The following is a 24,604-nucleotide window of genomic DNA, read 5'->3' on the forward strand; positions in this document are numbered from 1 at the left end:
TGTGTTTGTTTTCTTCATGAGTTGTTCGACGGCGGGCGGTTCACTCATGATTAAACTCCTGAAGCTCTGGCGGCTGGCATCGGTTTAACACAACAGGCACTCTCACAGAACGAGCCAATCAGAGAGCAGAACACCGCTGTACGCGTATTTTGAACTGTGTACAAACGGACCAGACTGAGAGCAGGCAGAGAGACGACGCTCCGCTCGTCTCTTTGGCAAGTGTTAGGCTAACGGTAGTTGTTTTTAACTGTTCACCGATATTTACAACAGAGTGGAATTTAACGATGAGAAAGAGGTAAGGTCAAAAACTTTTTTTTCCGATGGAGTCAGTTTGCTAATCGTTAACGTTAACTTAGATATTAGCTATAGCAAATTCGAGCTAACAGACGTTAGCTAAACGCCAACGTCTGTTAGCTCGAGCAGATAAGTGTGTTCTGTGTTTTATTTTTTTTAATGTCACTACTGGTGTCATCGAAACGAATTATTGATAACTGAGTTGACCATGCTTTCAACTGTTTGTCCGTCCGTATAGCGAGGTGCTCGCAGCAGAGGCTGTGTCGTGTCTGAATAAAGCGCTCTGCCACCTGAAGGACATTTGGGAGGAGATCGGTATCCCCGAGGACCAGAGACTGCAGAGGACTAATGTTGTCCAGAACCACATTAAGGTGAGACACCAGCCTGTAAACGTGTAATAATACCTAAACTTGCTGTTTTCTTAGGTCAGCAAATGTATCGCGATCTGGGAGATTATGAACAGGTTTTGACAGAAGAGGGTGGGGGGCTTTCACAGAGACACCGCAATCATGACCGAAACTACATTAGTGAGACATTAGTCTGCATAGTAGAGCTTTTAATTTGGGGGTGTAACTATTGGAATCAATATGCAACATAATGGGCAATATGCAAAAAAAGAATGCCCAGAGAATGTGCATTATGTGACTAGATCCTGACTGATATTCGAGAGTGACTGACACCTGGTAATGAAAGCATTGGGACCAAGGTGTGTACTGAATGGGACATTTTATAGTGTAAAAATATAATTGTAATTGTAAGTTTCTAGGTGACCTCAAACAGGTATTTTTCACTTCTGCACTGCAAGTTTTTTCTTCATACGTTGATCCCTGAATATCCATGATGGGCTTTAAAGATCAAGATTAATCAGGCTCCAGTTTTCACTATTGCATTATTTGAGATTTATCCTAAAGATGTCAATAACAATAGCAGGTGTTCATCACTAGTGAAAATAGCCCAATCTCCTGTCGACTAATGAAGTTAAGTTAAAACATTTGACAGTTTTAGTTTGTTTTGTTGTCCAACTTATGGCCCATTGATCAAATGTATGATATCAGGACTAATGTTGAATTAATGGCTCATTAGTCACACCGATGTGATGAATGGAGGATCCATAAGTTTGTCTTTGCATTACTACAGTCACTGCAGGCTATTTCTATTTAAGTTATTTTTGCGTGTACAAGCCGATGCTGATATCTAACTTTCTCGGAATTTCTTAAACCTTTTGTGACGAGTTAAGACAGCCAAATTTCCCCCTTCTTAAATATTTACAAAAATATGTTTTCACTTGAGGTAACCGTGTGACAACAAGGAAGCTTCCAGTAAACAAACTGTTGTTGTTTTGCTACAGTTAACATGCCATGTTTTCTACAGTTGAGTGTTTTCAGACCGCAGTAGTGTGTATTAATAACTATGACAGATACTAATAATCAACATGGCAAAAGTATCTGCACCAAGGACCAGTATTACTGTATAATAAGTAAACTCCCAACTAGGTTTATGGTGGGATTAAAATAAAAATAAAAACATTTTTAAATCTCTATCTATATTTGCTAAATATAACTATCAAAATGATCAGTTACTGGTAACTAGTCCAATGTCTAAACACTGCCTATCGCTGATCTATTCTTTTGTCTTTATCTGCCAGAGCTTACTAGAGATGATGATCAAAGAAGAGGAATCTCTGAGAAAGAGGCTCGTGAGCAGCATTCAAACATGCAGGACAGAAATGGAGAAACTCTGCCTGGAGCTTCAGCTGACTGAGTTTGAGGTAACAATAACTGTTAAACCTTCTGTGTTAAAAACACAACACTTCTTTTGTTACAGCACCGGCACATCTGAGTAGCTAAGACTGGATTTCATGCAAATATTAATTTTATTGTTTTTTCTGATAATTCACAATTATAACCTGCTAACTCACTATGTTATCATGTTGTTCTAATAGGATATATAACCTAAATGAATATAAATGCCTCTCAGTCATTGTAGTTATTAGTTGGTTGATGATAAAAACAGATTTGAATGTCTTTAAGAATCCTCTTGTTAAGTGAACTTGTTGTTATCCTCTCTGTGTGTTCAGGAGGAGAATGATATCAGCATGCTCCAGCAGGAGAAGAACATCCGCACACAGGTGGAGGCTCTGTTGAAGGAGAGGACTCAGCGGATGCAGCAGCTAAAGGTTCTGCTGGAGCAAGAGCAGGACCTGTGTGACATCCTGTGCTCCATGCCTTATGGCATCGCTCCAGACTCTGTCCCCACACTGGAACAACTGGAGAGCTTCGACCAGCACGTCGCTAACCACAACGCAGAGAAGGTAGAAGCTTGCTGTGTTACGTCTACGTCTACGTCTGTTCGGTGATGTTGACTGCATGAATAAAGACGCTTTGGTTCTTCCAGGGGTGGAGGTGGTGGAAGATGGGCACAAACTGTATTGGAAAATGTTTTTGTGCTGCACAGTAATCTTCACTGTGTTTCACAGAGTCACTGTCGGATGAAAGCCTCATTTTGGCAATTTATTTAATTTATGTGTTTCTCTAAATTAGTTAAAAAACTAAGAGGAGGCTGATTCTCTCACTCCATAGAGAGTTAATATTGTTGAGGTATATCTTTTGTTCAGCTGATGAGAGATGATTGAATTAAAAAGTCTCATCAAATGGCTTCAAGATCTTTGTGGTTATCCTATTAAAAGAAAAGTGTTTTTCACACTCGGAGCTGTCACATGTACCTTCATTATCTATTCTAAATGATAACATTTAGGACGCTTAAGTTGGACTGTAATCACATCATTTTATGAAATTGGGAGCGTTTTTGCAACCTTATACCTCATTAATGTGCTGCAACTGAGAATTAATTTATGGCAAAAGCCTGCAGGTCCCAGATTAAAAAGTGTAGGCTGGACTGCCCCAAAATCTGTCCTCATATTGGGTTGCTTCTGACTTTTTTTTTTAATTAGATTTTTTACAAGTAAGATGAGGTTGGTTTTAATATAAAACTACATATTTGGCATGAGGCAACAACACAGAAAACATCATCTAATCTTTATTAATGGTGCGCTGCGGTCGTGTTTTCAGTCGAAGCGGTATGCTGAGTTCATGGACCTCAAAAGACAGATCATCTTGTCCATGGAAGAGCTGGACCACACTCCCGAGACCAGCTTCGAGAAGGACGTCGTCTGTGAGGACGAGGACTCTTTTTGCCTTTCAAGAGACAACATCACGTCACTCAAACTGCTTGTCTGTCAGGTATGATGGTTTTATAACACTGCATTTAGTGGAAGTTTAAGGTCATTTCTAAGGATAAAGAAAAGGATTTTCCCATCAATTATAATCAGGCCATGAAGTTTGACTGACAGTGTTGTTGGCTGATGTTGGATGTTTTATTTAATCCAGTGAAATATATATAATGAGCGATTCAGCATTGTTACCACCTTTAAGGTTTATTAACTGATGCATTGTCACAGTTCAAACAGCCAAGTCTGTAACTTCTGCTACTTTGTGTCACTTTGATCCTGCAGCTGGAGGAACGCAAGGTGGAGAACGAGGTGATCTGTGAGACTCACCGAGAGAAGATTCAGCGGCTGTGGGATAGACTGCAGGTTCCCCAGGAGGAGAGAGAGGCCTTCAACGAACACATGGTCACATCTAGGAAGAGGAATCTGGAAGCGGTGAGAAGACTGAGTGTGACTTCCTAGTTCGTCCATTTTTAGTCGGTTCTTTTCTGTTGTTCATGGTCAGCTGTGACTAACAGTGTTGTGGCTGCTTTTTTACTCTTTATTTTTCTTCTTTAGTTACAAGCAGAATTTCAGCGTCTGGAGGAGCTCAAAATGCTAAACATCTGCAATGTCACTGATGCCATCCGCTCTGAGATCGCTGTGTTTTGGGAAAAGTGTTTCTTCAGCATTGACCAGCGGCAGGATTTCGCTCCGTATTTTAGCGGTGGGTTTTCTTGTTTAAATATTTATGTCTTAATCAGAACAATACTGGGGTTTAGAAAAGTGATAAGACTTCAATTGACTGTTGTTTTTTTATAGAGATTTTTACTGAAGAGCTGTTGAGTCTGCATGATGCGGAGATCCAGCGCTTGAAGCAGCACTATGAGGACCACAAAGAGCTTTTTGACGGTGTTCATCAGTGGGAAGAAAGCTGGAGACTCTTCCTCGAGCTGGAGGTGAGAACACTCTGACAGGGAAAGGAACGTTACGCATCCGACGTGAAAAAAATAAAGTAGCAACAAAACTTTCAGTCATTCAGATGTGCACACCTTTTAAAAACCCAAATGTTTCATTGCACCTCTGAATGTATTTATTTAATATAGTTACACTGCGGCATGTTAAATAATTGTTTTATTAAGTTTTTAATCTTTCTCACTCACAGAAAAAAGCCACGGATCCGACAAGATTTGCTAACAGAGGAGGAAACCTTCTGAAAGAGGAGAAACAAAGGTCTGAGCTGCATAAAAGCCTGCCCAAGGTAAGACGAATGCTGCCTGTTATTTTCTAAACTGAAAATATCCTGTAATAATTCTTAAACATTTGACAGTGACTCAACATCATGGATGTGTTTTTGTTTCTTTAGCTGGAAAAGAAATTAAAAGCTCAGATTGATGCATGGGAGAGTGAGCAGGATCATGAGTTTCTAGTAAACGGCCAGAAGTTTTTGCAGTATGTGGAGGAACAGTGGGAGCTGCACCGAATAGAGAAAGAGAAGGAGAAACAAGACAGGGTAAAGAAGCTGCCTTTAGCTACTATGGTTGTATTATAGGCTGTATGTTTGCTGGGAAAAGTGTTGACGCTTCTCTTTACAAACTCTTAACAGCATATCAAGAAGAGCAAACAGACCGAGGTGGACATGCTGTACGGAACAGCAGTACGAACCCCGACCAAACGCAGACTGCTCGGCACTACTACCCCAAATAAATCCCGAAAGGTGACAAACCCATTTCACTTTTATAGTTTATAGTCATGTTATAAATTCTTGCTTTATTCAAAGTCGTCTGGCTCCGTCAGCACTAACCCATTCCCTCTGCTTCTCTTTAGTTTAACGCCACGTCCAGCATTTCAAGTGCCACCTCTAACAGCACCAGTCGCTCTGTCTATGGTGGAACTCTCTGTCGCTCACCTGTGCCCCGCCCACCTCTCTCAGTGAACAAGGTTGGTTTCATTCTCAAGGAGGAAGATGAAGAAGTTACACACATCAAACCTGAGGAATAATTTATAGGAGATGTGGAAAATCAGCTGACGCAGTTAAAGATTTCTAGAAAACAACATTTTGACAGATATAGACAGATACACTTTATTGTCCCGACATCAGCAACATCAGACAGTGAACCATGTGAGGACCGCCCTCATCCAGCACAGGCAGCATTTTTATTACTATTATTATTATTATTTTCATATCAATTATTCGCCCACGTGTAACCTTAATGTCGCATGCCTCCACAATGAACGACAAATCCAAAAAGTAAGAAAAGTCTTGGTCCCACTTGTCTGATAGGATTCTCTCCTGCCGTTTGTCCTCCAGTGTCCAGCAGCACGGACACCAGGTGGCGGTAAACCCCCCAACCCACGACTGCAAGGCTGTAACAAGGAGAACGAGGCTCAGCTGAAGGGGAGCCCTCTGAGTGGTGCGTTGCTGATCCCCGCTAGTCCACAGCCTAACTTCAGCATAGCCTCTGCCGCCAGCACATATTCAGAGTTTGTGGTAATTTACAGTTTTGTCTGTAATCTATTTTCTCTGCTTCTTTTTCCTCATTTCTGTGCAATGACACATTTAAGAAGATGGACAAATGCTAATGATGTACATTTATATTTTAGAGGGACTTGCTCAACACTGAACCTGTTCAGTTAAGGTGTGTTTGTAATCCTAAGAACAGTGTATAATTCTAACTAATCCGTCTTTATGCAGTAAATGCATGGCTCTAATTAAAGGGAAAATTACGTTTTTCTTTTTTTAAAGAGCAACTTTACTTGCTGCTTTGGCTTTAACATTCACAGTTAGTATTTAGGCATTCAGACCAAAATCTGCCCTGTGTTAAAAAGCTGTGTTGGGGGAAGTCCAGTTTGAGTAACAGATCTGTGAGTTTGAAAAAGGCAAAACACTGAGACGCTGGAAACCTCATCGTAGCAATTATTTTATTTGTCTTGGTGACTGCCGATAGTTAAACAGTTCAAATATGGCGTTCACGTTACACCATAATCACCACCAGGAATGTGCACTTGCACATACCTGATTGGCCTACCTTGCCAGATGGCGTTGTAGTGCTAAAGGTAAGCCCCCCCCCCCTCCCCCGTCTAGGCCAGCATTGTTTTTCACACAGGGCTCAAAATGGTCTAAAGGCAGCCTTGCCCCACAAACACTGACACTTCCACAGCCTTCACTGCTCCGACATCTTTCTGTCTTTCTAAACTTCTTTCTTTACCTGCATTTGCTGTGTGTGTTCCTCTCTACTCATTGGGTAGTCGGCCAGATAAAGAAAACACCAGCAGTTAAAAGGGAGTTTGATGGCAGAATATGTTTGGTCAAACTTCAACAGCAGGTTTTAGGTTTGTATGTCAAAATCATCATAGAAGAGAGATTGACTGATGTCTTAACAATAGAATGTGGTAGAACAAGACTGTTTAAGGGACATCACCCAGGACATGCAGCCTTTTGTTTGAAGTCAAAATTGTCCTCAGAAATGTCCGTATATCTTGGATCACTGGGCTAAAATAAAGTGCCTTCTGAGACTGGGGCCTGACGCCTTCAGCATGCTCCATATACCACAGTGATTGCATTTTGTTACTTTTGCTATTGCTCTTCCACTGCATTTGCTTAAGCAGGAATTGTGTGGGGAGTTTGTCCAATAATATTGCATCCAATTTAGGAATCAAGTGAAAGTCAACAGTGTATGTTCAGAAAAACACTTCACAAAAAAGATTGTTGTAAATAACTTGATGATACTTTATAGTGTTTTAGTCCGTCTGTTATCTCTTTAACTCACACTAACAGCCTTCACAGTGTGTCATTTCAGAATGAAAGTAAATGTACAGCGACTGTTTGTCTCTTGTGTCGTCTCTTCCTCGTATCGTCACATTACACCTGAGGATTCAAACTTAACGGCTGCTTTTCTGTCTCCACAGCGAGACCTGTCCAAGGCCTCTAACACCAAGATCCAGCACGACATCCTGAACTCCACCACCACCGATCTTTGACCTCTCCACTCTGGGGGTGACTGCCTCAGCTATCATATCGTATTCCTTTCAATGAAATTTTGATCTCCTCCTAAATGGATCACTGCCTCTCCCTGCTATCTGCTTTTATATGTAAATGAAGGTAATATATTAAGTGCTAAGTCAGTGAAAAACAAGGACTCTGTTGTCAGTTGCTGAGCATGTTTTCTTCAGCAGTCTCTCACTGTAAGGAAAAAATACGAATGTGTCATAAGTTAACTAACACTACTTCGCTCTCTAAATTTTGCCAGTTATTGAAATGTAATAAATGTTGTCTGCATTTTGTTCTGTACACATTTTCTTTTTTTTTGTTCAAGGAAAGGATAGAAATTTTAACTTTCTGATGTTATGCAATTGGGGGTTACAGGCCAAATGTATTATGAATACTTTGCACTTTTTTTGAAAATATATTGCAGCACATAGTATATTTTTTTTTGTCCTCAATTCTTTTGGGCATTTTTTGCCTTTTTTTTTATTTGATAGAGAAAGTGGAGAGGGACAGCAAATGTGGGGAAAGAGTGTACAGTCGAGGAATCAAACCGGGGACACACTGCTCGGGGCATATGCGCCCGTCCACGCATTTTGTAATTTTACACACACTGTTCCATCCAAATCTGTTTTCATACATGTATGTATTTGTGTACATATTTCTGTATCCACTGTTCTCGTCATAGAAACTCCTGTTTGACAAAGACGTTAGTTAAAGTATGTCATAAATTTGTGCTGTATATCATTTTAAATCACATGAAATCAACACACTATCATGATTGATTTTGTAAATGCTTGTCAAAATAGAATAAATGCATTTTCACTTAAAGCACAGATGGATTATGTTTTTTAACATTCACAATTTTAGCCTCAAACTTTCACATGTTCTCACAAAACACGGTGGAATGTAAATATTTGCACAGGCTAAAGTATATTTGAAAGTTACTCCAAAGATATGAGACCCAGCAAAACGTCAGATGAGTTTGACGTTTGTCAGGTTTGAGAGAATCTAATTTGTCTATTGACTCAACAGTTTAAAAGGGTTCCAAATCACTCCAGGTGTTTTATCTGTTCTGTTCAAGTCTTGTTTAAATACAAAACAAGTAAAATATTTTGTATTTTGGCCCATCCGTGTCCAAATTTTATATAGCCCAATATCACAAATTACACATTTGTCATTTGAAAAACTTCCTAAAAGAAACCCCATAATTAAAGGGGGAAAATGGAAGAAACCTCAGGAAGAGCAACTGAGAAGGGATCCCTCTCCCAGGATAGACAGATGTGCAATAGATGTCATGTGTACAGGATAAAAAACATAGTAAAAATACAACATCCATTTGACAGAAATTATGTTGTGATCAAAAAAGAGAAAGTTTGGATGAATCCAGGATAATGTCAAAAAGGCTTCCCGGTGTCCGGCAGGACCAGGGCAGCAGGCGCACCCACAATTCCTGATCCTGATGTAAACTTTATCAGTGGCAACCTGCCACATGAGAGACAGAAACGCCGGGGATGATGCCTCCGATGCTGAGTTAGTAACATACATTTACATGAATGCATACAGATAGAGGGAGAAGAAGAGAGAGGGAGGGGAGGAAGAGAAGGAAGTCTAAGTCTAAGCCTAAGCCTATAGCAGCATAACTAGGGGCTGATCCAATGCAAGCCTGAGCCAGCCCTAACTATAAGCTTTATCAAAAAGTAAAGTCTTTAGCCTGCTCTTAAATGTGGAGAGGGTGTCTGCCTCCCGAACACAAACTGGAAGCTGGTTCCACTGGAGAGGAGCTTGATAGCTGAAGGCTCTGGGTCCCATTGTACTCTTAGAGAGTCTAGGAACTACAAGTAACCCTGCAGTCTGGGAGCGCAATGCTCTAGTTGGTTTATAAGGTACTATGAGATCTTTAAGATATGCTGGAGCCTGACCATTAATTGCTTTGTAAGTCAGGAGAAGGATTTTGAATTCTATTCTGTATTTTACCGGGAGCCAGTGCAGAGCAGCTAATACAGGAGTAATATGATCCCGTTTCCTTGTTATTGTCAATACACGTGCTGCTGCATTTTGGATCAACTGAAGAGTCTTAAGCGACTTTTTGGGACAACCTGATAACAATGAGTTGCAGTAATCCAGCCTTGAAGTAACAAATTCATGGACTAGTTTTTCTGCATCATTTTGAGACAGGATGTGTCTTATTTTTGCAATGTTACGTAGATGAAAGAAGGCAGTCCTTGAGATTTGTTTTATGTGGGAGTTAAAAAACAGATCCTGATCAAAGATTCCAAGATTCCTTACGGTGGTGCTGGAGGCCAAATTAATGCCATCCATTAGAATGTCATCCATGTCATTAGAAAATGCGTTTCGGAGGCGTTTAGGGCCAAGTATAATAACTTCAGTTTTGTCTGTGTTTAACATCAAAAAGTTGCTAGACATCCAAGTTTTTATGTCCTTAAGGCCCTGTCACACATATCCGTGTGACAGAAACGTATGCCGACGCATAGGAAATATTGACAATAGGTTAATATAAATTAAGGGTAAGTTGTGATTGTTTGAAGGACGCAGACGATACACCGAACACGCCAGACATACACAGTTCCGTATGGCAGAAACATATGCCGGCGTATATGAAAATTACCTCAAAATGTGTCAGAGTCCAAATACGTCCAACTTTTCCACAGCGGTGTTGTAGCTGACGCATACATAACAAATTATTATACGTATGTCAAACATTGATAGCGTATCACTTACCTATTTAAAACGTATCAGAGCGTCTGGCAAACAGAGCTGGAAAATTGCTATTTGGTTCACGTCATGCTGATGCTGGTGAACGTCTAAAATGCTGAACGCTAGCTGTACTTTAGAAACACGTTTAATAAGTTACTCCATCGTCAGGCATAATCTTAACATAGGGTAGGAATAGGGTATCCACTCGTTATCAATACATTGGCTGTAGGATTCACCGTCAGCCGACGTAGCCTATATCCAACATACCTCTAACGTAGTCACGCAGGTATTTACGTAGGTAAGTATTCATGTACTGTATTTACGTAGGTAAATATTTACCTACGTATTCCGTATTCACACATGTCTAACGTAACGTCTGCATATCTTATGAAGCACACGTCGGGTACGTCCGATAATTTTGAACATGCTCAAAACATCAGCGTTCAACAACGCACCCCAGCGTAACACAGCGAGCTCTTAACGAATACTACTTATACCTTACCTTATATCAACGTAAACCAGCGTGTTGCCGATATTTTGTATAATAATATGTATAATAATGTATATGTATAATAATTTTAAAATGACAATATTGAATATAGAATTTAAAAAACTAAAATGTTTATGAACTTTGACCCTGTAGGGCGCAAGCTAAATCTCCATTTCCCTCTTCGCTGAGACAAGCTAGCTGGAGCAGCTACGATGGGGCGCTAGGTGTGTATTTTACGTATTTGCACATTTTTAATAAAGAACAAGAAAGCCTTTTCGGACGGAGAGGTCTTGAAAGGTGCAATGATGGTTATTAAAAACACTGTTCAAAGAGGAGAAGAAAGGTTCCGATGTGATCTCCACTCTCTGCGATGTTACAAAGTTAGTGTTTGAACAAACAGGATATGATCTGAAGATGTGACAGTTAATGATTTCCTTAATTTTTTTACAGAAGTGATACTTTGTACTAAAATATAACCGGTGTGATTTTTAACAAAATGCTACAAATGTGCTCATTCATACAAAACTGTCAATAAAAGATATTTACAAAAATATCAGAGATGTGATAACTCTGACTTTCAAATGTTGAAATAGATTGAGAACATAAATAAATAATGTTGCATGTTTAAATATATCTGTGTTTCCTACCATGGTAAATCATTGTGAGGAGACAGTCTCTTCACACATGAATATTTATTATGATTATTAATGATACTATTATCATTAAAGGTGAACTGTGCAACTATGTTATTCAGGAAGTTTGTATCAAACAAGTAGCCCTTGGTATTATTCAGCACTCTTGAAGTAGCTCTCGGTATCAAAAAGGTTGGTGACCCCTGTCTTAAACAATTACCCATTAGACTGTGATAATCCTTGTATGCAAATTAAATACCAACTAATCAGTGAGGCAACTCAATGAAATATTTCGAATTTAGGGAATCAACATTTTAACACTTTAACAGCTGACTTTAAACTCAGTCATCAGGAAGGTAACAACAAACGTAAGCTTGCTACAAACAAGTAAATAACGTACATTGGTCATGTTGATGTTAACATAACATTCAGGTCAATTGTTGATCTAGTTTGTTTGATCAACTTGTTGCAACTTGCTTGTTTAATTCAATCAGTGTTGATTAAATTAACTTGATCAGTTGACGTCAGCTGATGTTATGGAAGTGGTGCTAAGGGTTAAAGGAATATTTTTGATATGACCAATCAAAGATGAAATGACAAGGTGCTGCTGCAGAGTACTTATAGGTGGAGGAAATTTAGGATTTTTATAACCAAACCTGGGAAAAGAACATAAATATAAAGAGTTTTAAGCTACATGAACATATTTTTGATCCCAAGGGGAGAGACAAGCTTGTTTTCTTTGTCTTCCTTGATTTTTATAATTCCAGATGTTCTATATTTTTAAAATGCTGCCTTTCTCTCTTATTTCCATCTTCTCTTTTTTCTTGCTTCTGGAGACCTTGCACATTTATACAGATAAATGTTCAGTCCACTGACTGACTACTGATTGGCTATCTGTTTCAGGCAAATATTTTTATAGTAGATTAATTATTTATAGCAAAACATTCCAACTTCTTAAAATGTGAGGATTTGCTACGTTATATTTGTCATATTATTGGTGAACTACATTATTTTGAGTGTTTCTACAAATCTAAATAAAACAGAATGTGTAGATTTTGTAGAGGTCATGGATTTTATTCTGAAGGATTCGTGCCGGAAGTCCCCTGCCGGTGGAGGAACTTAAAATTCATTCAAAGAGGAAGGCGTGCTTGACAGCAGGTCACACTAGATTCAGACAAACGCTGTGCGCAATAACTGCGTATTAATGAGAAGCTGACTGACTTTGCTAAGTTTTCACATCATTTATTTAACAATAGTTCAGTCATGTCCGGAGTGTTAGCAAGACTGCTTTTCTACCCGACGTTAGCCTACAATGTTGCCATGGAGAAGGTGACGTCGAGACGGTGGTTTGACCGGGTGGACGAGACCGTGATCCTCGGAGCGCTGCCCTTCAGATCCATCACCAAACAGGTCAGACTGCCAAATATGTTCCTCTACAAGTCTATCTGTCTCTTTATTAATCATTTCAGAGGTAGAGTAAGTACTCCTTTACCAATGGCACACTATGAAAATGCTCCACTACAAGTCCTGCATTCAAAACTTGTCGCAGCTAAATGTGCTTGGAGTAAAGTAAAAGTAGGTCTACTCCGTATGCAGTAAAATGTTCCTCAGTGTTTGACTATCATATATCATGTTTGTGTATTAATATTACAGCTGCATTTAATGTGTAGCTTGCATTTTTACTGCTGTAGATGTTTAATGTTGTGCTAAGTATAACTCTTTGTATATACTGTTGTGTAGTGTAATCCACAGCAAAGCGTCATATTGTGTAAGATCATCACATGTCTGTAGCGTTGTCTCTGTCCTGTGAGAACCACTTATCTCTCAAAAGTCAACAGCCTGTTTTTCAGCTTTGTGACGATGCATTTTCCAACTGATCCAGGAGGCTTTTAAAAAAAAGAAGTGAGACAACTTCCTCAACATCTTCATCCATCAGTTTATCACAAACATTAACAAATCAACACATCTGGAGATGCATGTTTTCACTGGAGAGGAAGGGGATAAAAAACTGTAATCTGAAAAGTAACTAACCCTTTCAGACAAATGTAATGGAGTAGAAAGTACAATATGTGCCTCTGACTCTGAGATGAAGTGGAGTAGCAGTATAACGTTGCATACAATGGAAATACCCAAGTAAAGTACAAGTCCCTTGCATTATTAAGCACAGTACTTGAGTAATGTACTCAAAATTCCAAGAACATTGTACTGATGTGCACTGAGGAGGCTGTGAAGATGGTGTTTACTTCAACTACTGCCCCTGCTCTCCTGGTATTTGCCACTAATGTAGTTTAATTTTAATTCCATTAGTCAATTAGTATAGGAAATGGAACCATCAGGATGTCATGATGCAGCTGGGGACTGCTTATGATTATAACTCTCTTTGTTTTGTAAGATTTTAATTATAATTTGCTTTATAATATAGACACAGAACAGAGTTTTCCCAGTCTTTCCAATATGCATGCAATTATTCAGCTTTCATCAAAATGAACATCTGACATTGGATTGTAATAACAGGGCGGGGAAAAGGCATCGCATGAAGTGAATAAAGCTCATAGAGTGTATTTGTAATTGCTTTATGCCGATGAGAAGAACCAAGCAGAGAATCAGCCATTTTGACCAGGACATAAAAAATGGGAATGATAAAAAGTCACAATAATGAGTTAATTATCCATAATTATGAGATGGTAGGTCACAGTAATTACATAATACGTATAAAAAAAACTAGAGTGGCAACGAGAAGTGGATTAATCAATTAGTTAACAGAAAAGTCATTAGTAACCATTAAAAATAAAATCTTTTATCTTGTGAGGTACTGGTGTTATATGATCCCCTTCTGGATAATTTCTGGACCTTTTGTTGCTTCTTATGTCGGCCGGAGAAAAGTGAATTTCTGTATTCTATTCAAGACGTTATGAAGGCATGGTTTTGATAAAATAAGGCGTATTTGAGCTATTTTATGAATGTGGAAGAAGGCAATGCAATATACTTAGTAGTGTCATTCACCTTTGATCCTTTTAATTCCCCCTGGTGAAGTGGACTTCTTTATGTCACAGGTCAGACAGGGCTGTGTTTTTGAATGAATGTTCTGTGTTTTACAGTAATTGTTCCCTGCGTCTTTCAGTCTGTTGATGATTCTACAGTCTACATTAGATTTCCCATTCATACTTCATTTCATAGGCCTCTTTAGGCATTACTTTAAAGGTTAAATGTGTAATTCTGAGCCACCTGCTCCAAAGAAATAGGGGGCAGTATTTCACCTCTACTGCTGGGTCCATATAATCTAAATTCAGGGAGGGAAGACGAGGCAAGGGTACGAGTCGTTTTCTCGTTTCTGCCTCTTTGTATTTAATCAAAACAAATAATCAAAATGTGCAGGGATCATGGCTGTAATATCTACAAGAGAGTCAGGCAGCTGTACTTCTTCTCCCTCTGTACTGAGGCAGACTGGAGCTACAGTGACTCACTATCACCTCTAGAGGAACAAGTGGTATTACAGGCTGGACGGAGCACAGCTAGCTGTTAGCATGCTAACTTCAGTAGATATCTCTGCAACACACAGATGTCTGTGACACAATGTCAACACTATTACCTCTTCACACTCTGTTGATGATGTTAGTTCATTGTTTTAGTTTAAATTCTGGCACATCTTACACATTAAGCCTTTAAGTAAATCTTCAATTGTGAATTCTGTTTTGATTCCCTGTGCTGAAATAATAAAATGCAGCCCAGCCCTAATTCTCTAATTCAAGGCCCTGTCACACTTTTCACGGCCTCAGCGTTCAACAACGTGCACCAGCATATTGCCGATATTTCGTATACGCCGGCATACGTTTCCGCCATACGGCGAAGGAATACACTAGGAATGCGTTGTGTATCTGTTGGGCATAAGTCGAATACGTTGGCCATTCGCTCTGATATGTTTTGTATAAGTAAGTGATATGCTATCAATAGGCTCTGTATACGTTAATATACGCTGTATATGCTAATTTTCATATGCGCCAGTATACGTTTCTGCCATACGGAACAGCGTGACAGGGCCTTTACATGCACGCAACATAACATACATATACAAATAAAGTAATACTTGTAAAATGCCAAAATCTTACATTTCGGAGATATTGTAAATTCTTAATATGTTAAAGTGTTTTAATTTCAGTTTGTATTTAAATTGATGCTCTTTCTTGTGTTGCAGCTGGTAGAAATGGAAAATGTTCGAGGGGTTATCACGATGAATGAGGAGTATGAGACCAAATATTTCTGCAACACAGCTGAGGTATGTTTACTTCACTTATATTTCCACTCTTATGTTGAAGATTCAACCAGACGAATGTGTGAAGATTAAAAAGTGATCCAGCAACACTGCAGAAACAAGTTGTTATGCAAAACTTTCAACTATTATAAAGTGGCTGACTCTGAGTTCAATTAAGTTTGTCACTATTTAAAAAATATAAACGGTAAAATAAAGTAAAAGACAATAAATAAGTGTTAATTTTACAGTTTTATTTGCCTACATGTGTTACTCCTTTTTTAGAGATTTGTATTTCTGTCTTGTGTTTCTGTCAGATGATGTAAATCAGTTGAACTATTGGTGATTGGCTGGTACCTGAAACAATTAACCGATTAGTCAGTCAACTGAAAATGAATCGTAACCATTTTTTTATAATCGATCAATTGTTTCAGTCGTTTTTTCAAACAAAAAATTTAAAATATTTAGTTATTCCAGCTTCTTAATTGTGAGGATTTGCAGTATTTTCTTTTTCATATATGATAGTTAACTAAATGTTTTTGGTTTTTGGAATGTTGGTTGGTTCCTTTACACATCTCAGTGATTTATGAATGACTGGTTTGATTTGATGTGTTATTAATGCTGGTTGGCAGGAGTGGCAGTCTGCAGGGGTGGAGCAGCTGAGGTTGAGCACTGTTGACCTCACTGGCGTCCCCAGCCTGGAGAACCTGTGCAGAGGCGTGGAGTTCGCCATGCAGCACCGGGAGCAGGGAAACAGCGTGTATGTGCACTGCAAGGCCGGACGCTCCCGCAGCGCCACACTGGCAGCTGCGTACCTCATTCGGGTCAGTACTTACATCTACAGTGGAGGGCTAAAACCACAGTATCGTTGGAAGATCCTCACTGAGATTTAACTAACAATGCCTTGTTGCACATAATGTGGATTTTGTAATCCATTACTTTTTGTTGTTAAATTGTTTGTATGAAGACTCCTTTCAATGGGAAGCTATTTTTTTAGGCTGTTTTTTTGTGGTTGCGTTGTATTGGATAATCCATACATCCATATTGGGTGAATAGTGTAGGACTTGTTACCCTGTCTTTGTCCTGCTGCACTGTTCACACGCTTTGTATAAAAGGGCTACAAGTGGTACACTGTTTACCCAGTATGAATGTAAACTTTCATCTCCAAAAGTAAAGTTATTAATCTACTATAAGTCAATATACTACTTCTAATACTGATTCTATGAAACTTGGTCTGTTCAGCCAGGGTAGTCAGTATGTTGGTTTTGACATTGTACTTTTCGGCTGACAGTTACACTGCTGGACTCCAGAGGAAGCGTGTCAGAAGCTGACGTCTGTTCGACCGCACATCCTGGTGCGCTCCGCTCAGCTGGAGATGCTGAGGACATACTACCAAAAGGTGTGTGAACAGTCCAGCTGAGAGGGCAGGATGGTGGGTCGGACCTCATCATGTTCCTACAGCTGCTGGAAGACTGGACTGCGAGCCTTGGACAATCCTCCTTATCAAAATGTTTACCCCCTGAAGAAATGTATTGCCCTCAACGTTTCTCATTCTCATGACTGTTTACTGGGAAATGGTAATGTTTTTGTAGTTAATTCACAATACATCATTTGGGAAAAAATATATTATTGCAAGTAATATTATCATGGATTTGTTTTATAACCCTGATAATATAAAACCTTCCCTTTAATTCCCTGAATACCTGGTTTCTTGATTGTGGCTAAAACATATAGTATTTTTCATTTTTGGAATATTTGAAGCTCAAAATTATATTAAAAGAAATGTTAGCGTAAACATTTTATAAACTATCTGTGCATCCTCCTGTTCTTTCAAATTCTTAAAGCAAGCCAACATTGCAATACTGTTAGTTTGTGACTGTAATAATAAAAACACTCGACTTGATCGTGTTGTTTGTCCCTTTGCATGTGGCTGCCAGTGGCAGCTGTTCATGTGTTTACTGGAAAATGCTTTCTTTCAATTCATCATATTTTCCTCTAGTGCCTCATAACTTAAGAGATACCGACAGTGATGGTAAATAAAATATTTGTGAGATTAAAACAGTCTAATGGTGTTTATGCTCCTTTATTTTCAGCATCCATGTATTACTTACAAATTCATGTGTATATGTGCATGAAAGCTATTCTAGTAATGTGTTGAAATGACTTTAAAACATAGTAATCTACTGACAGAGATGCTGCTGTTTCACATGACAGGACAGTGCAAGAAGGTGCACCACAGATGAGTGGAAAAGTAACTAAGTACATCTACTCAAGAGTACTACTTCTGTGAAGTACAAGTACCTAAAAAGTTATAGTTAGAGTATAGTAGGTATATTCAGGGAACCCTCATACTGTTTGTCCATATTTCAGGTGAGAATATTGTATTATTTACTCGACTATAGTTATCTCATGTTTTTGGGTTTATGAGTTTTTTATGAATGTTCTGCACATGACCTTTATTTATTTACTTACTTTCCAGGATTTGTTTCTTTCTCACTTTACATTCTTTCCCTTTTCCATAATACGTGTTTACTATTATACATACTCAAGTCATCTTTACTTATCAAAAACATATTTTCATTGTAGTATTTGCTACTTTTACTTTATTATATAGTATGTGACCTCCAGATTATGTTATATGGTATCAGCTATGGAATGTAACTAGGTACAAATACTGTACTTCATGAGTATTCTTTTTATGCCTCTTATACTGCTTGTCAACTACATTTCTGAGGCAAGTTTTGTATTTTGTATTCCACTACATTTATTTCACAATTATAGTTACTAGTTACTCTAAAACACAGCATCAACAATATTACCAAAAACTATCCGAAAGTATTTCCTTTTTATGGCACTTTATACTTCTACTTCATTACATTTTAGAGACATTATTTTATCCCACTAATTTGTCTAGCTGCTGTAGTTACTTTTCAGATTACAGTTTTTCATCTTCATTGTGTCCAGTGAAAACCACGTTTCTCCAGATGTGTTGATTTTGATTTTTAATGTTTGTAGTAAACTGAAGAATGCAGTGTGCCTTCATGGTTAGGGAAAGTTCTCCTACTTCAGCAAAATAAACTATTTAAGAAGCCTATTGGATCACCTGGAAAATTAATTGTCACTAAAGCTGAAAATAGGCTGTCTTTCTGAGCTCATGAAAAGATGACCTTTAGAGATGCGTGGTTCTCACAGGACAGAGACAAAGATACAGACATGTGATGATCTTATAGAATATGATGCAATGCTGTAGATTAAACTACACAACAGTATGTCAGTATGACAGGGAACATTTTACTGCACAATGAGTACTTTTAGGCTACTTTTTATACTTTTAAGTACATTTTTGCTGTAACATTTACATACTTTAATGTACTATGTAGGCCTACTAGGTTTTGTATGCAGGACTTTTACTTGGTAAGTAAAGGATATGAATACTTCTTCCACCACTGGTTAATGAAGCAGAACCCATCTGGTCTTAATTAGAATTTGGAAATTTAGATTGAGTATGTTTAAACTAAAATACTTTATCTAACCTGGCTGCAGACAGCAGTTCTCCTCCGGTCCATCAGGAGGCGACAGCCCGCTAACAGTCGCTTCTCTTCCCAGAAAAGACGGCTGAAGAACAAACATGGCGGCGTCGCTGGTGCGGTTCGTCCGCGGAGGTCTTGGAAGGAGTTATAACCGTAAGTTGACATGAAACTCCTTTTATTTTGTACATGCTGTTTTCTGAAATAGTCCATATAATTTTGTGGGCCTTTGCCTGCCGCTAAAACTAACACTGTGTTATTTTCAACCGTCAAATGTGTCGGGTATGACCTTCGAGCTAGCTAATGCTAACGTTAGCATGTACTGAGTTGAATAACAGTTTACGTTATATTGTTTTTATCTGACTGAGTTTATCTTTGGCGACATTAACGGTCGTACCCAAGTGTTATGAGTGGATGTAGGATGATGTGTTGCTTTTATTTTATTGGTGCTCCAGTTCCTCTGCAGCTCTGTAGATACAGTGTTGAGTGATGTGTTTATACGTATTGTTTTTTAGCGTTACATCTTCCTCCTGCTTTTTTCCTCAGTTGCAAGGACTTCATGTCTCCTCCAGCAGCAGACCAGGCTGCAGAGCTCCGAGACCAGTCGTGAGTACACACTAACCTACTGATACTGCAGGAGACCAGTGGTGGAACTAGTACTCAGACATTTTACTTGAGTAAAAGTAGAAATACTGTGTTCCTTCAATCCAAATCTTACTCCAAATCTTACTCCCTAAAACGTATTAGCATCAAAATATACTTAAAGTACCAACAATAATAATTGTGCCGAATGTCCCATTTGAGAATCGTTAGTTTATCATATTAGTGTGTCACAGTTATCATGCATTAATGTATACATTACTTTATTGTTGCAGCTGGTCATCACATATTCACTTGAATTAGCTATCTCACTCAAACTCGAGCACTGTCACACTGTAACCTGTTTTGCAATGTTAATGATGAGTTGTTGGTTCAGGAGAGTGAGTCATTGTTCAGTTGTTATACACCTCATGTCTTCTCTGTCCTTCATGCAGCCACCATCAGACCCACAGATGCTGTCACTCACAGCCAGCTGGCTGCGTTTGGAGAGTTTGTGGCTGAGATGATGCCCAAATATATCCAGCAGGTCCAGGTCAGTTCATATGAGGATCGGAGCTCAGACCTTCAATGTTCAGTTTGTGTTACAATATAATTGTTTTTGAAAACATGCCACATGACAACAGATGTGTAAATGATTAAGGGAAATATCATGAAAACAGGCAGATCGCAGTCTGGTGTCAGACTCCTCCAGGTGCGGCTGGTTGTGATGCATAAAGCAGAAGGAACATATGGGTGTAGTCTTAAAAAAAAAAAAAAACTGAGCATAACTCTACTACTGAAATCAGAAACGTTTTTCAATATAGCTTCTAAAACTGATTTTAAATGTATCCCCTGGTAACATTTAAAATGGCTATATTTACATGTCAGACGCATGCAGGTGGCTTAATGCATTTGTGTGTGTGTGTAGGTAACTTGTTATAATGAGCTGGAGGTGATGATCCATCCTGACGGAGTGATCCCTGTGCTGACCTTCCTGAGGGACCACACCAACGCCCAGTTCAGGAGCATGATTGACCTGACGGCTGTTGACATCCCAGCACGGCAGAACCGTTTTGAGGTAGCTGTCACACCCATCTAGAAACATGACCATAAGGCGAAATGTTAGGCTGACTTTTAGCAAATGTGAAGATAACATTTGTGTTGAGGTGAGAGTTTGAAGGTAAATCTGTAATTTTGTGACTTCGCATTTCCAGGAAACCGTTTGCTCTTTCTAAAGTAGGGGGGATCATGATATATTGGTATTCACCATGACATTTTAAAATGAAATATTAATATTGTGTTAATACACATGAAAATATTTTGTAAATAATCCAGCGCCTCCCCCAAGGCCCCACATACAAATGATTGTAATTCATCTACAAAAAAGCGCACACTAAACCGTTACATTTTCTATAGATATCACGATAATATCAGTATCGCGAATGTTTTCTGCCATGATAATCATGTAATGAAAATCAGATATAGTGACAGCCCTAATATAAAGTAAATGAAACCGTAAACCATCATCACTTTAGGTTACAATGAATGCATAAACCTCCCTAAAAATGCATGATCTATCCGGTGTTGTAGCAGTGTTGTTACAGCAGGGGGACTTTGTACAGCCATACAGCTTTATTTGTGTTAATGAAAAGGCATTTATGTTAGCAATGCACTGAATATTTCAGTACCAAAAACTGTCACGGTGTATATTGTAGTTTGGCGATTTCTCTTGCCGCAGTAATAGTATTTTTTCCTAGAGGTTTTAAAAAGGTCTTAAGTCATTAAATTTGTACTTGAACACCGATTCAAAAGCTTTTATATTCACACTTAATATACACTATTAACTATATATTCGTCCCTACGTTGATTGTATGTACTTGTATGGCAGAGATAAAAATAAAAAAAACGGTAAAATTCAGACAAACAATTTATTATTTAGATTTAAAATCGATTTGACCTCAAAAGTAGAATTAAATGATTACGTTTTCCATTAAGTCTATGTCTAAACTTGTATTTTGCATTAGTTTCTCTGTCCAGAAAAGCACAAGTGACCATCCTATTATTATTATTATTATTATTATTATTATTATTATTATTATTATTGAACCACAACCGTGCAGTTGGGCTCTAAATATTGAGTATGTCTGTCCTTGGTTGGGTCCTGCAGTCTACTCAGTGGTTACATTAAACAGTGCTAACTCTGGACTAACCTTGTACGTCTATTGTGAAGTTGAAGACGAGCTTTGCTAAAGCAACATGTTGCCTGTTAATTGCAGCTTGTTACAGACATTATTGTGCTCCTGACACAGACACAGGAAGCTCTTTAAATCTGCACACATTTAGATGCTAAACTTCCAGTTTATTTCATCAATGACTGCTGATTTCTTCTGTTCTTGTTGAACTGTCGCTCAGAGGGATCTTTGTCTTTCTGCTCTTTCTATTGTCAGTCTGGTTGAACCATCGAACATCGTTTTGTTCTCCATGTACAAAACAAACATAGAAAATAACATCTATTTGTAAAGAGGACTTTACAACCTGAAAGCTAGAAAGACCATTCAGAAATATAGAGGAGTCCTCTCAGACGTCTGACTGTACACATCGAGCTTTGTGGCAGGAGATTACACACTTCTGAATGGTAGTGTAAATTGCACTGATCATCATATAAAGTTTGTGTGTGTGTTTACAGATTGTATACAACCTGCTGTCGCTGCGCTACAACTCTCGTGTCCGCGTTAAGACGTACACAGATGAGTTATCACCGGTGGACTCTGCAGTCCCGGTCCACATTGCCGCCAACTGGTACGAGAGGGAGGTGAGTCACAAAGTGAAAGCCCAATCTGGAGAGTCATTACAGTGTTTATTTAATTCCACTGATTCACGGACAAACTGAGAGTATATATATGTGCGTGTGTGTGTTTATGCAGGTATGGGACATGTATGGTGTGTTCTTTGCCAACCACCCGGACCTGAGGCGTATTCTGACAGACTACGGCTTTGAGGGTCACCCCTTCAGGAAGGACTTCCCTCTCTCGGGATACGTGGAGGTGAGTTCTGCCAGCAACACGTCCACTCAGTTCAGCTGTTTTCAGCTTCATTAACGTGTGATTCATTTGTAAATGTTGTAGACCAGATGGTAGCTCGGCCATTATGATCTCAAACTCTGCTGGATCCTGTGATTTAAATTGAGCTCATGATAATTAATACAGGGTTCCTACAAGCCTTGATAGTTTGTGCTTAGAAGGAATAATTTATGGCCAAAGTACTTCCTGAAATGTAATAGTTTTCTTTGAAAGAATGAATTATTAATCTCGACAAAGTACCCAAATTCATCTTATTTACTTCTCTGTCTGAGGATAAGAACATAAAAATTCATCATTTGATCAGAATGTAACAACAAGAAAGGCTTCCCATGTAGTTTAGTTTTTATATTTCACATCATTTTAGAAATGTATCAAAATGCTGATATTTACATTTGGTTAAAGTGCAACAAGTTGCAAACTGAAGCATGTTTCTTTCTGCAGGTGCGTTATGATGATGAGGTGAAGCGTGTGGTGGCAGAGCCCGTTGAGCTGTCGCAGGAGTTCAGGAAGTTTGACCTGAACACACCCTGGGAGGTGTTCCCTGCCTACCGAGAGCCCAAAGAGGTCGCACCCAAGCTGGAGGCTGGTGACGCGGCCCCGGAGAAGAAATGATGTCCCTCTGTTTCATCACCATGTTCTGTTAGTGTCATTTTGGGACTCCAGTACCCTGAACAAACCAACTTGAAATATGTATGTAAATAAAAATACTAATAAAACAACCTTCAAAAGAGTTTTTTGTAGAACTGTAAAATGTATCTTTTAACCCTTGTTAAACTACTATTTTAAATGTTTGAAACATCAGCTCTGATCATAATTACCAAATATTCAATATTCTTTTAAATTCTGAATCCTTTGAATACCAGTTTCTTAACACAATGCCACTGATGTTTGTTTGTATGGCAACTTCCCTCACCATTTCTCTATACTAAATGATAGGAGGGATTTCAATTTTTTCAGTCTGGGACATTTCAAAGATGAGCAACAACTTTAATTTTGATGCATTGCATCTAACAATACAACAGCAATGCTACCATGTGGAAATCAGTAAAATAGCATGCATTTGCCCCATAGGACATACATGAGGTAATGGTAAAAAATACAATTCATACAATACAAAAAAATATTACATGCACCCTTGCCAAAATGTTTGCCATATGCATTAACACAACCAAAATTACCATTTAATCTGCTGCTTTAACTGGTTTTAACCTGATGTTTCGTAGAAATAGTGAGAAATGCTGTCATAATAACCCAAAGTGACATCTTTTACAATGGTACAGTCCAAAACTCAACATTATAGCTAATACATTACAAGTTTCTTAATGAAAAGCAGCAAATCCTCACATTTGTGAAGCTGCAAACATGAAATGTTCTTACATGATAAATTACTAAACGATTATCAAAAAAGTCAATTGATTAATCGAATAATCGTTTCAGCAATTTGTGAAATGTCAGACATGTGTGCAAACATCTGAATCTGCAAAGTAACTAAAGCTGTCAAATAAATGTGGTCATTCAAAGGTTGAATGTTTCCTTCTGAAATGTAGTGGAGAAGAAGTATAAAGTGGCATCAAAAGAAAAGACTCGAGTAAACAACTACCTCAAATGTGTACTTAAGTACAGTACTTGAATAAATGTACTTGGTTACATTCCACCACTGCTATCTGGAAATCGTACATATTTTAAATGTAAATGTTCCCTGAAGAATTGGGTCATTGTGGATTAAAGTTAACATTACTGTATCTGGCATAGTTTTAAAAAGGTTGCCTCTACCTTAATTAAGCAGTGGTTTAATGCACCACCCGGCCAGCATGCTAAGTGACACACATCAAACACACCAAACAGGTG

The 24,604-nt window shown here is 38.5% G+C and overlaps 3 protein-coding genes across 8 annotated transcripts; all 3 read left to right on the forward strand.

The window, feature by feature from the left end:
• Positions 1 to 132: 132 nt before the first annotated feature.
• prc1b (protein regulator of cytokinesis 1b) lies at positions 133 to 8,318 on the forward strand. 6 transcript variants are annotated; one of them, XM_029460864.1, is made up of 15 exons: positions 133 to 295; positions 533 to 665; positions 1,940 to 2,062; positions 2,372 to 2,605; positions 3,363 to 3,533; positions 3,806 to 3,955; positions 4,079 to 4,226; positions 4,322 to 4,458; positions 4,665 to 4,760; positions 4,866 to 5,012; positions 5,106 to 5,216; positions 5,327 to 5,440; positions 5,784 to 5,990; positions 6,104 to 6,138; positions 7,409 to 8,318. In XM_029460864.1, exons 1-15 carry the CDS (start codon positions 285 to 287, stop codon positions 7,455 to 7,457), a joined length of 1,866 nt encoding a protein of 621 aa, XP_029316724.1. In that variant the 5' UTR covers positions 133 to 284; the 3' UTR covers positions 7,458 to 8,318. The 6 variants fall into 6 exon arrangements, with proteins under 6 accessions (XP_029316724.1, XP_029316733.1, XP_029316756.1 ...); XM_029460882.1 differs by having other exon boundaries at positions 135 to 295; positions 5,811 to 5,990; XM_029460873.1 differs by lacking the exon at positions 6,104 to 6,138 and having other exon boundaries at positions 134 to 295.
• Positions 8,319 to 12,427: 4,109 nt separating this feature from the next.
• Positions 12,428 to 17,634, forward strand: ptpmt1 (protein tyrosine phosphatase mitochondrial 1). Its single transcript, XM_029462358.1, has 4 exons — positions 12,428 to 12,734; positions 15,517 to 15,597; positions 16,203 to 16,394; positions 16,862 to 17,634. Exons 1-4 carry the CDS (start codon positions 12,588 to 12,590, stop codon positions 16,988 to 16,990), a joined length of 549 nt encoding a protein of 182 aa, XP_029318218.1. The 5' UTR covers positions 12,428 to 12,587; the 3' UTR covers positions 16,991 to 17,634.
• A 1,482-nt stretch (positions 17,635 to 19,116) lies between these two features.
• On the forward strand, positions 19,117 to 23,487 carry ndufs3 (NADH:ubiquinone oxidoreductase core subunit S3). Its single transcript, XM_029458449.1, has 7 exons — positions 19,117 to 19,253; positions 19,644 to 19,703; positions 20,132 to 20,229; positions 20,605 to 20,754; positions 22,363 to 22,488; positions 22,601 to 22,720; positions 23,198 to 23,487. The coding sequence occupies exons 1-7, from the start codon at positions 19,199 to 19,201 to the stop codon at positions 23,366 to 23,368; spliced, it is 780 nt and encodes a 259-aa protein (XP_029314309.1). The 5' UTR covers positions 19,117 to 19,198; the 3' UTR covers positions 23,369 to 23,487.
• The last annotated feature ends 1,117 nt before the right edge of the window (positions 23,488 to 24,604 follow it).

Source organism: Cottoperca gobio, chromosome 3, assembly GCF_900634415.1.
Source record: "Cottoperca gobio chromosome 3, fCotGob3.1, whole genome shotgun sequence".
In the NCBI taxonomy this organism is placed as follows: Eukaryota; Metazoa; Chordata; class Actinopteri; order Perciformes; family Bovichtidae; genus Cottoperca; species Cottoperca gobio.

Bases quoted from the DNA above. Each gene is read 5' to 3' on its own strand.
- prc1b (XM_029460864.1), top strand. The intron at 5,991-6,103 runs GTAATTTACAGT...TTTATATTTTAG, and splicing joins GCACATATTCAGAGTTTGTG to AGGGACTTGCTCAACACTGA. The intron at 6,139-7,408 runs GTGTGTTTGTAA...CTGTCTCCACAG, and splicing joins ACTGAACCTGTTCAGTTAAG to CGAGACCTGTCCAAGGCCTC.
- ptpmt1 (XM_029462358.1), top strand. From the start codon at position 12,588: ATGTCCGGAGTGTTAGCAAGACTGCTTTTCTACCCGACGTTAGCCTAC. The intron at 15,598-16,202 runs GTATGTTTACTT...GCTGGTTGGCAG, and splicing joins ATTTCTGCAACACAGCTGAG to GAGTGGCAGTCTGCAGGGGT. The intron at 16,395-16,861 runs GTCAGTACTTAC...TTCGGCTGACAG, and splicing joins CAGCTGCGTACCTCATTCGG to TTACACTGCTGGACTCCAGA.
- ndufs3 (XM_029458449.1), top strand. From the start codon at position 19,199: ATGGCGGCGTCGCTGGTGCGGTTCGTCCGCGGAGGTCTTGGAAGGAGT. The intron at 20,230-20,604 runs GTCAGTTCATAT...GTGTGTGTGTAG, and splicing joins AATATATCCAGCAGGTCCAG to GTAACTTGTTATAATGAGCT. The intron at 22,721-23,197 runs GTGAGTTCTGCC...TTCTTTCTGCAG, and splicing joins CTCTCTCGGGATACGTGGAG to GTGCGTTATGATGATGAGGT.